Source organism: Peromyscus maniculatus, chromosome 4, assembly GCF_049852395.1.
Source record: "Peromyscus maniculatus bairdii isolate BWxNUB_F1_BW_parent chromosome 4, HU_Pman_BW_mat_3.1, whole genome shotgun sequence".
Classification (NCBI taxonomy): Eukaryota; Metazoa; Chordata; class Mammalia; order Rodentia; family Cricetidae; genus Peromyscus; species Peromyscus maniculatus.
The window spans coordinates 58,270,445-58,282,900 of record NC_134855.1 but is presented as its reverse complement, the minus strand read 5'-3'; the positions used below and the strand labels follow the sequence as shown (position 1 = coordinate 58,282,900).

The 12,456-nt window shown below is 41.0% G+C and overlaps 1 protein-coding gene across 1 annotated transcript in view; it reads left to right on the top strand.

Annotated features, from left to right (window-relative positions):
* Positions 1-12,456, top strand: part of Frzb (frizzled related protein) — a 34,545-nt gene that overhangs the window by 16,591 nt on the left and 5,498 nt on the right. Inside the window, exons 3-5 of the mRNA XM_042275553.2 lie at positions 6,266-6,331; positions 11,624-11,828; positions 12,198-12,261. Of these exons, the coding sequence (XP_042131487.2) occupies positions 6,266-6,331; positions 11,624-11,828; positions 12,198-12,261 (335 nt within the window). The remainder of the gene's footprint in view (positions 1-6,265; positions 6,332-11,623; positions 11,829-12,197; positions 12,262-12,456) is intronic.

The window sequence follows — 12,456 nt, the reverse complement described above, 5'->3', positions numbered from 1 at the left end:
CCCTTACCTTTTGTCCATATGTCCTAAGTATAGACTGTTGCTGGAGGGCTTCTCTCCAGGTTCCACCAAGCCCTGCAGTCCCACAATCCACATATAAAATAATCACTCAGACGCTTATATTACTTATAAACTGTATGGCTGTGGCAGGCTTCTTGCTAACTGTTCTTATATCTTAAATTAACCCATTTCTATAAATCTATACCTTGTCACGTGGCTGGTGGCTTACCGGCGTCTTTACATGCTGCTTGTCCTGGTGGTAGCTGCAGTGTCTCACCCCCCTTCTTCCTGTTTCCCCAATTCTCCTCTCTCCTTGTCCCACCTATACTTCCTGTCTGGTCACTGGCCATCAGTGTTTTATTTATATAGAGTGATATCCACAGCAATAGACTGGAGATATTTTCTTAGAAAAATATCTACTCCATCTTCCAAAGTCAAAATCTGTCTATGGGCTGTTGACATCTGGTAAAGTTAATTATAGTCTTACAGCTGTGAGTGAGATCAAAATGAGTTCAAACAAAGGTCAGAACTAGTTGGAAAGTTGTATCACACTTGAGCTTGGTCTCAGACAAGATTGTATTAAACAGCAAGAACCCAGTCAATAACAAATTTTATAATTGTAATCAGGTCTTTAGAATTGTCTCGATCTTTTAAACCTATATAAAAATAATGTTCTATGGGTTTCTAATAAATGACACTATATCATGATCAAACCTAGGTGTAGAAGGGTGTGATCATTGGCCCAGTGGCTTATGCTTATCAGAAGTCTCGCTGTAGAGACAGTAGGCTGTGAATTAGCTCAAATTCTGTGGAGTAACTTGGGGCATCTCAGGGCTGGGAATGCAATCCAAGGCCTTACACATGCTAGCTTTGTCAACTGAGCTATGCCCCTGCAGGTCTGGTTCTGGTGTTAGTTTCCCTCATTTGTAGGAGGGTGATAAACTCTTCTTTATATTAGCATAATAAACAATATTTCCAGCAGAGTGGCTGAAAGAATTGAGTGAAAAGGTGAGATAACATCAAGAGTAGCCTAAGGCAGAGTTTTAGTCATGACCGCTCATAAGATGAGTACTGCTCTCTGCTCCACAATCCAGGGAATTGTGTTTAATTCTAGACTTTGAAGGGAATCAAAATGGTCCACATTTAAAGACTTTTCTCATCACTCCATTAAAAAAAAATCAGCTCCTTTAATTAAAAGTTCTCCTAAAATAAACCACCAAGGCAGCCTCGAATTCTTTTATAGGATTTTATTCTCAATATATGCTTTTATGCAAATTTGAGTAATATATTTCATTTTGCCATCACAGAACCAAATCTTAAAGTCCTTGTCTCACCAGGAAACTGGGAGGGGAAGAATACTACCAATTACACTAGTAATAATGGTAATTCTATTGGCTCAATTAGAAGTCCAAGCATCAGGAAATCAAACTGTTGGTAGGAAAGAAAAATAAACTGTTAACAACAGACACACAGATTGCAACAGATGATGCATGCCGTTTCTCTTTCCGGGGCTTTTTATCTCTTCCTAGTTCTTAGACTTTGTGGACAGTGTGTGTGTGTGTGTGTGTGTGTGTGTGTGTGTGTGTGAGAGAGAGAGAGAGAGAGAGAGAGAGAGAGAGAGAGAGAGAGAGAGAGAGAGAGAGAGAAAGAGAGAGAGAGAGAGACACTTAGGAGGAAGATAATGCTTTAGGTTTATCAAGGTAAGGTATATTTTTGGATTAAATAATCAGGAGTAAGTGGAAGGAAGTTCTACTTTTGTACTTAGTGGATATAAAATTCTACTTATACTGTTGCTAATATAGTGAACTACTAGATAATCAAATTAGGTGGAATTTTGCATCTATAGCAAGATCTAAGATATATGGCAAATGGGTCATTTTTTTTTAACTGATTCTTTGGGAATTTCACATCATGCACCCAATCCCACTCATTACTCAGTCTCTCTGTATCTTCTCTTCACCCTTGTAGTGACCCCCAAAAGGAAAACTAAAAGAGAAATGATAAAAATGAGGTAAAAAATAAAAAAATTAAAAATACAAATAAGTATATTAAAACACAAACAACAACAAAATAAAACAACAAACAAACAAACAGATCCACTTGGCTTGTCCATCTTCCCTGCCCCTCCATCACCTCTTCATCGATCTCAGTGGCACTGGGAGCTGCGGTGTGGTGTATCACACCATCTACTCTTGTCCAAACAGCTTTCCTTGCAAGTGTTCATTGTGTAATGACTTGTTGGTCAGGTTCAAGGCCTCTGGTTTCTGGTACACCATCAACACTGGACCCTCACCGAAGCTCCTCAAGGAGATCCTGCTGTTGCCTGGAGTCATGGAGATCCTGCAGCCGTGGTTCTGCAGGACCAGTCCCTTCACTCTCCAGCAGGTCATAGATGGGGCAGATGTTGGGGAGTGCCAACTCAAAGCCCTGGATGTGTGCCTGGGTGGTAGCTAACTGGGCCACTTTAACCACTCCCTTAGGCCAGAGGGCCATAACCAGCTCTCCCAAGTGTGGTGAGAAGTGGGGTCAGCTTTCCCGTGTGTGTGTGTGTGTGTGTGTGTGTGTGTGTGTGTGTGTGTGTGTGTGTGTAGGGGGCAGCTCTTCTATGAGGGGCGGGGCCCACTCTCCTGTGCTGGGGCCATGGGAATCTGCTATCTCAGGGTCAGAGAGGAGCAGGCTCAGCTCTCAGGTGAGGGGGTGGGGTCAGCTCAGCATGGCCCTTGCACCTCAACACATGGTCCAACACATGGTTCAACACCTGGGTCACATGGGCCTCTGTGGCAACATGGGCAACGGACATCAACGCAGACAAAGGGTCATATTTTGACACAGTGTGACAATATTCCCTTGGTGACCAGTAAGAATAATGAGTGCATTGCAGGGGAGCAACCTCTGGTCCCAAGATCAGCTCATTAGTTCTTAGGGAATAGTCTATGTAGAGGGGATTGTACATACCACTATGCAAACGCCTTCTTGAAATATTCCTAAATCACTTTATAATACAATTAAAAAGAATCTCTGCCTGGGAAGTTTGATGTAATACATTTGTTTATGCTTCAGGCAAAGTTATATGGGTAACAATATCAAATTAGATTCAATTTAGTGACAGTTGCCTAAACTGTTTTTTTGACTAAACTTTTTTTTTACTTAAAATATAGGCAATTTCTGAAGATTAGAAATGTACAGCTAATTTATCAACATGTGTTATTTTTATGTTATTTTTGCAAGGCTGAGGACAAACCCCAGACCTGTCACAGCTTGATAAGCTTTGTAGCTTTCAGCTAAAATCTTAGTCCTTGAAAACATTGTGTTGACACATATATATTCCTATGTAGAGAAATAACAATGCTATATCTTTGTGAGGATAGTTTTAAAATTCAAGCTATTGCCTTTATTTCTTCAGAAGTATTCTCATTTTTAGGAGACCTTTATAAAAATGTATAAGATTATAACACATTAGTACAAAATCAAATAGCTAACAAGGCAAGACCTGGGTAGCTTTCCGTTTTCTTTAAAAGGGAATACAAATATTTTAGAAACAGAAACATTTTTGAAGTAGTTCACTTTATGAAATTATATTTTTTGGGGCTGGAGAGGTGGCTCAGTAGTTAAAAGCACTGACTGCTCTTCCAGAGGATCCCGGTTCAATTCCCAGCACCCACATGGCAGCTCACAACTGTCTGTAACTCCAAGATCTGACACCCTCACTCAGACACACATGCAGGCAAAACTGCAATGCACAGTAAGTAAATGAGTCATTTAAAAAAATTATATTGTTAGCCAGGTGTGACAGTGTATGCCTTTAATCCCAGCACTTGGGATGCAGAGGCAGGTGGGCCTCTGTGAGTTCAAGGCCAGCCTGGTCGACAGAGTGAGTTTCAGATTAGCCAGGGCTACACAGAGAAACTCTGTCTTGAAAAACCAAAAAAAAAAAAAAATCATATTGTTGTCAGTGTGTGTGTGTGTGTGTGTGTGTGTGTGTGTGTCCATGCATGCACACGTGTGTACATGTGTGTGAGCGAGGTCAGAGGACAACCTTTTGAGAGTTGGTTCTCTCCTTCCAACTTTTTCTGGGTTCCATCATCGAACTCAGCTCCTTTTGCTCACTGAGCCATCTTGTCTTCCTGGAGTGGTCCTTTTCAGCGTGTCCACAGACACTGATAAATATCCATTGTTTACTGGACTGAGCTCCCACAGAAGTCTGCTGAAATCCTCTTACAGAACAAAGGAGGAAGATGCTCCGTGAGACATTCCCATTACCACCACGGCAGGAACGATTACTTCTGTGACGGACTGACCCAGGAGAGATGCTTATTTCTAAATATGAACATGAATTTACATGTTCAAAGAAAGAAAAGCTGATTTTTATTAGAATGTACAAGGGGCTGGCAAGATGGCTTATCAGGCAAAGGCCCCAGCTGCCGAGCATAATGACTTGAATTCCATGCCCTGCGCCCACAGAGTAGAGAGAACTGATTCCTACAAGTTTTCCTTTGACTTCCACTCATGCACTGTGGCATGTATATGCTCTCCTGTCCCTCCCCCCATATACACACATACCTGAATATTAAATAAGTAAATATGTAATTAAAAATGTTAAGACGGGGGCTGGAAGGACGGCCCACCATTGAGAACACTGGCTGCTTTCCTAGAGGACCTGGGTTTGACTCCCCACACCTACATGGCAACTCACAAGCATTTGTAACTTTGGTTCCAGAGGATCCAATGCCTCCACAGACAATGCACATGCATGGTGCACAGACAGACAGACACTCAAGCAAAATACCCAGGCACATAAAATAATAAATATAACAGCAAATGGTCAACATGAGAGTCTGCTTTTTATTGCCCCCATACTAACACAAAACACTTTTTAAACAGAACTAAAAAAAAAATTAGCTTCTTTTCTCCGATTCCTGGGCTCTGGGTCACCATATGGGAAGCACCTATTATTTAATTTTCAGTGGAGCTGTCTCAGGGGTACTAACTTGAAGAAACCTTTACACATAATCAAATTTCTTCCAAGAAAATTGTGCGTTATATTCTTTTTATATTGACTTTACTGACTATTCACCATGCTTACAGTGTGTGAGTGCATGCATATGTGTGTGTGTGTGTTACTATGGATAGACCTCATGGCCTCATCAATCTGAGCATATATGTTATAACTGAGCTACATCACCAACTCCAGTTCCTCAACTAAGTAATCTTGGTAGTACAGCTTTTCCATAACAGGTTTAAAAATATATGCTCAAAGATGTAAAATTATCTACAGATAAAAATTTTTGAGCTAGTCAGATTTTTATGACACACATTTCTACTAGGTAAAATGGGATCAGGTCACTACTCACAGGTACCTTTTATGATTTTTCTATTAATGATTTTGACCTTTTGAAATCAGAATGTAATTACATCATTTTCCTCTTCCCTTTTCTTCTTCCACCCCTCTCATACACTTATATACCCTCCTGGCTCTTTCTCAAATTCATGGCTTCTTTTTCTTTAATTGCTGTCATATGTATATATATATATATATATATATATATATATATATATATATATATATAACATACATATCACACACATGAACACAAATTCCTAAATATAGGAATACAACCTGCTCAATCTGTATAATGTTACTTATATGCATATTATTTCAATGCTGACTATTAGCATATATTTTTAATATATGGGATTTATACTTTCAAAAGATGTGTGTTCTCTCCAACAAGTACAGAAATACCATTGCATGTAATGGCAGCTATTTTACCTGTGGAAGGGACTATTGGCTTATTGCAATTTTTGTTTATCTTGAGTGGCTTTCTCATTCAGGACCTCATATGTGGAGGAATGCCATGCAGTCTGTAAAAAGCGTACATATACCAAGAGGTCTTCCACAGGGCCACACTAGCTGTCTACACATATGAGAAGATTGCCTCGTGGTGTGCTGACATTCTACTTCTGAGAAGTAGTACCAAGTCTACCTCTTAGCCTGGGTCTGGGAGTCTGGGCTCCTGGTTAGCTCAAGCAGGATGATGAGCAGTGGTACCTTAGTATTAGATGGGAGAGACTGGGAACTTGAGAACCCCCTGCCACTGGGTAACAGGCTGTGTAGACAGAAGGAGCAGCAAGCTGGTTCCAGGAGAAAGTGATCAGATGCATAGTGCATCGACTTCTCCCCACCAAGTTCACAGGGTCTTTCTTAAAGCACGCGGGTGAGCAAAGACAGTTAATACCGAAGAGTCACTTACCACTACCTGTTTTTCAGAACGCTGCAAATGTAAGCCTGTCAGAGCTACACAGAAGACGTATTTCCGGAACAACTACAACTATGGTAAGGATACCTTCGCGGTCCACTCAGAGACTGCTGTGTTGGGAAACCTGTGTGTATGTTACATGCACACGCTTGCGAGGCCATAAATGGGTAGTTTAAACACAAGGCTTGAAAACAGAGAAGGACACTTGCAAGGGTCGTCCCCAGCTTCAGCTAATTAAAATGTTACCATGGTGGCAACATTCTTGTCAAATGCCTGATGTGTCTACAATTTTTTTTAAACCTTAAACCATAGCACTGAGTACCCAGAGATCTGTTCCAAAGTAGAAGGTCTCGTCTCTGGGTTGGTACCTGGGTGGAGGCTGTGCTCCACCTGGAGTGAATTGAAGGATGCTGGAAAGCAATACTTAATAGTTCTTGATACCCATCTAAGGGGATGTTTTGCTATTTAGCTTGACCAAACATAGTATTTAAATAGGCTAAAGGCTAACTGAAGGGGCCCCTTTACAAATGGGCTGAAGGGGAGGATGCTATCTCTATAGGGGACTACTTTGGGTGCTTCTCATGAGGATACTATGCTATTTAATTTTCCCAGCTGTTCATGAACACTCTTCTTATCCTGGCTTTATGAGTGACTATTGAGCCAAAGCTGTCCCTTCTTTCATTATGCATAATGTACTATTGGGTACTGTTATCCTTCACGAAACGTCACTGTCATGTCAATAAAAATCACTGCTGTGTTTAAAAGAGGCAGTCACTCGAGGTCTTCAGCTGGTAAGATGTAGGTCTGCTCAGTGTTACTGTATTCCACAGGTTTTTACTATAACAGCTTTTGAGTCGAGGTTGAATAGCCCTTATCCAAAATACTTGGGACCAGAAGTATTTAGGATTTTAGACTTTTCATTTTGTATTTTGGAATATTTGTGGATATGTAATAATCTTTGTAATGGGACTGAAGTTTAAGCATGAAATTTGTGTTTCATAGACAACATTTCCTGAAGGTAATTATATACATCTTCAAATTTGACCGTGACCTCTCACATGAAGTCAGGTGCAGAATTTTCTATTTGTAGTGTTGTGCTGGATTTGGCAATAGGGATGTTCAGCCTGTCAATGGGACTGACCAGGTCATGCCATTCTCTGATGCTGAGTTAATGTGTGAACATGAATTACAGAGACTTCCAAAGTGAACTGTGTTATTAAAATAAGAATTTTGTCTTTGTAGGACTTATTTTAGAGGACATAGGGCATGTAGAGATTTATTTCAACTTCTACAGTTTGGGGACCTGGAAGGAGAGAAATGTAAAAGACCATGACAGTAGTATCTTTTAAAGAGCGTAAAAGAAACTCCTGGCGGGTAGGAGAATATGAGTGCAACTTCTTTCCCAAGTGTTTCTTCAGTAGAGTCAGTTTTTATCTTTTGCTTATAATTTATTTCTTTTTAAATTGGGACTCTGGACTTCAAAGGCTAGCCTAGAAATTGCTGTATAGCCCAAGCTGCCCCTGAACTTACATTCTCAGCCTCTCTAGAGCTCGAGTTATGGGCATGTGCTACCAGGGCCAGCTGACAGCTTATCTTCAGACTGTTAGTGACTCTTGGTTAGTGAGGAATAGACATCCCAGGGAGGGACAGACATCCCAGGGAGGGACAGACATCCTAGGGCTGAAGGTTTACTTTATGTAGGCATCAAATGCCGGGCCACTTATCTGAAGACCCCTGCGCTTATGCAAATGGATGTGACTGCAGGGAAAAGAGATCTTTGTTTTCAGAAAGCTAGCCTTTTAAGATTGATAAAGGCTTCGTGAACTTTGAAATGTAGTTATTATAAAAATAAAAACATTTCATATTAGGGCTCAGCAGTGTTGATTAAGTGCTTGCTAGACATGCGTGGAACCCTGGATTAGATCATCAGCCCCACATAAAACTGATTATGTAGTTCAATGTCATCCTCTGCTATGTAGCAAGTTGGAGTCCAGCCTGGGATACATGAGAGTCTTTTTCCAAACACACACACACACACACACACACACACACACACACACACACACACCAGCAGCAGCAACACACACACCAAAAAACATTAGCAATAAAAAATTTATTCCGAGGCCAGCCTGGGCTACCAAGTGAGTTCCAGGAAAGGCACAAAGCTACACAGAGAAATCCTGTCTCGAAAAAACCAAAAAAAAAAAAAAAAAATTTATTCCAAAGAGATAGAGTCACTTTTATTTATCTTAACGTACTACTTTTAACTTTACCCAGCTTCCTTGTGACTACAATTGTTGTATTTTAGAAATGGCGGGAAGGAGTGACACCATACATCAGGGTCCACGTGGGAGGTTTATTGAGTGGAAGGGAGAGAAGGGGCAGAGAAGGGAGCAGAGACTGGTCGCTGGGGATGAGAGAGAAGAAAGAGAAAGAGACAGGAGGTACGCAAGGCCTGCCTTTTATAAGGAAACATAATGAATGCACACAGGAGGTGCTCTTAATGGCCAAGGTGATGATATATCCTGTCAGGACCCTAAGGGCAGGCCTGTACAGATGCCTAAATGCTAGCAACAATAGCTGGTGGTACTCTTATCATTAAAAGTTAAAATACTAATCATTAAAAATCATTAAAAAGACATCTTAGAGAAGATAGCTGAATGAGTATTATGATATAAGATTGGCTGTGGGTCACAAGTGATGAAAAGGAGGAGCCTTGTATGGTTGCTTACATCTGTGGTCCATCCCAACACTTGGGAATAAAGCCAAGAGGATCAAGAGTTCAAGGCCAGCCTCAACTGCATTGCAAGTTCAAAGCCAACCTAGGTCTTTCCAATCACAACTGGAGGGGAAAAAAAACGGAGGTTTTTTTTTTTTTTTTTTTTTTTTCATAGTCAGATACTAACCAGGCCACCCATGATTTAAAGATTTGCTTTTGGGTCGGACTTAGAGATTCTTAAGGGAAAAGAGGCACTCTAATGCTTGGCTAGAAGGTAAACTAATGGACGGGAAATATTTCTTTTTAAATATATTGATTTTCCCTTTATGTATTTGCACATATCTATTGAGAAAACAAAGTACAGGCAGGAACAATGGGCAATTCCTATAAAACCTCTGCCACATTCTTGACTAATTCAGTAAAAATTTAGCAAAATTGCTTAAATAATAAAGTAGGTGTTGCAGAGAGGTATTTTTTTTGGAGTGGGTACATGTGCTAAAAATTTCTAATGAAAATAGTAGGTGCCCTGGGTAAATAAATCATTAGCTTGAGAACATTTGCACAGCTCACTGATCGCTAATGGCTGGTGGATACTGTGAAGCTCATTCATTTAAGTCGGGGCTCACACAAATGTCTGCTAGCTAGCTGGCCTTCAGAACTTATCGTCTGGAAGGAAAACTTTATCTCTTGTCAAAATACAGGGCTAAGAAAACAGAAATAGAAAGGGACCCTGCTTGCCAATTGAGCCAGGCAGGGCCAGCTGGGCAGTAAGACCTTGTGGGGCACAAATTCTCATACTTGCATTGCAACAAATTCTCTGAAGACTGAACTATTCATGAAGCAAAATAAGACTTGGATTTACAAATTTTGGAAACCGACTCTCTGTCCTGTGCATCGCTGTACTGGTAGACCATTAAGTTCCTGTGATAAAGTTCAAACATTGGTGGAGGAATGGATTGCCAGCTTGTTGTATGTTTTTATGGAGGTATTTTATCAATCCTGTGTAGTCCTGAACACCTAGAATAATGGGAGGGTCTGCAAGGAGGAATTGCTGTTGACTTCTTATTAATTGAGATTTTTCACATCTTTCTTAAAAAAAAAAATAAAACTTTCCTGTAAAAATGCTTCTGGACCAGAAGTAGAGGTCTACACAATGTAGCTCTTCAAAAGGAGAGACCCGGAAAAGACAAGCACTTTCTAGATTCTGGGTGTGGTGATATTGTGTTCCTCAAAATATTGTGCACCCTAATAAACTTATCTGGGGTCAGAGAACAGAACAGCCACTAGATACAGAGGCTAGAAAATGGTGGCACTCATGCCTTTAATCCTAGCATTCCAGAGGCAGAGATCCACCTGGATCTCTGAGTTCAAGGCCACACTAGAAACAGGCATGGTGACTCACGCCTTTAATCCCAGGAAGTGAGCCTTTAATCCCAGGGAGTGATGGCAGAAAGCAGAAAGATATATAAGGCATGAAGACCTGGAACTAGAAGCATTTGGCTGGTTAAGCTTTTAGGCTTGGAGCAGCAGTTCAGCTGAGATCCATTTGGATGAGGACTCAGGCTTCCAGTCTGAGGAAACAAGACCAGCTGAGGATCCCGTGAGATGAGGTAGCTGTGGCTTATTTTGCTTCTCTGATCATCCAGCATTCACCCCAATACCTGGCTCCAAGGTTTGTTTTTATTAACAAGACCTGTAAAGATTCTTGCTACAACATAGACTTTACAGTGGAGGGCAATTTGTCTTTGTGTTGAGAGGTGAAGCCAAGTCCTGTAACATAGAGCAAGTGCTAGTACTCACATTGTGAGAGGCAGACTGATGCAGTTGGCATGATAGACCATTCTCCATAATGCAGCAGGGACATGGAGGGGCAGAGTAGCTAAGCACAAAGCAGAGGAGGAGATGGGGTCTAACAGACCTCAAGAAGAAAGTTGAGTATACCTAAGGGACATACAAAACATGACACGGCCATGAAGGAGGAAAATGCTGATGTCTGAATGCTGAGCAGAGATGAAGAAAGTAAAAACACAGGAACTCATTTGGGAACACTACCAAGCAGGATGGTGATGTAGCCCTGAAGAGATCCCGCCTTGAGAAAACTGAGCAGGTGCAGAATGCTGATGAAGAAACCAAGTATAGAGCTGAGGCTAGCCCTTTACATAGGGTGAAATTAGTGTAAGTTAACTCCTCTTGGCAGCAATCGGTCCTGCACACATGCATATTTACACATCCAAGATGAAACTTTAGAAGGAAATTATAACAGATTACTCAATCGACTCTGATGATCTAAACGGGCTTTTGAAAACCAAATGCTTGTACACACACATGCATTTACAAACACCAATGTATGCATACACAGATACATACACAAATTGGCAGGGATTGGGACTCTGCATGGAATAGGCAGGTATTGTGTTTAATTTCACTAAAGAAAAATGTCTGCCTAACTTCTCCTTTCTAACTATCGAGTATGAAATTGAGAAGAACTGACTAGAAAAAGTCCTCCTGGCTTTTTTGGGCATGGTGTTCCTACAGTGTGTCATCATATAAATCAGATCGGTTTTCTTTTCTAAAATCCTCCCGGCTTTTTTGGGCATGGTGTACCTACTATGTGCCATCATACAAATTAGATCGGTTTTCTTTTCTCCAGTCATCCGGGCCAAAGTTAAAGAGGTAAAGGCCAAGTGCCATGATGTGACTGCTGTTGTGGAGGTGAAAGAGATTGTAAAGTCATCTCTGGTGAACATCCCAAAGGACACCATCAACCTCCACACCACCTCTGGCTGCCTCTGCCCCCGACTCCACGTCAATGAGGAATACCTCATCATGGGCTATGAAGATGAGGAACGCTCCAGGTAAGTTCCCCTAAGAATTCAGGGTAATGTGTTTCCTTCTTAGCCATTACGTTTCTCTTTACACATCTTGCTGTGATGTGCTTGTCTTCTCTGCTTTCTTGGGAACTGTGGCTGACTGTTAATTTTATACATTGGAGAGAAAAAGATGGAAGCACAATTTATGGGTATGGATTTTTCTGGAAAGAGGGATCATAGCATCATTTATTTCCAAAAGGAGTCTATGAGTCCTAAATAGTTAAGACTCTTTTCAACTCTGGCTTCCCTAATTCTAGAATAAACATATTTAGCTTTTCTTGCCACCGATTCCTCGACTTTTTCAATAATATAATTTGGTTTTTCAAAAGTTGTTATTTGATTTTAAAAATGCAGGTTACTCTTGGTGGAAGGCTCTATAGCTGAGAAGTGGAAGGACCGGCTTGGGAAGAAAGTCAAGGTAAGCTTAGATTTTTTTTTTTTTAATTAAGAAAATTTTTATTCATTTTACATACCAATCACAGATCCCCCTCTTCCCTCCTCCCGCTCCTCCAGCCTATCTCCCCATTCCCTCCTACAGGAAGGTAAGGTCTCCCATGGATAGTCAGCAGAGCCTGGTACATTCAGTTGAGGCAGGTCCAAGCCCCTTCCCCCA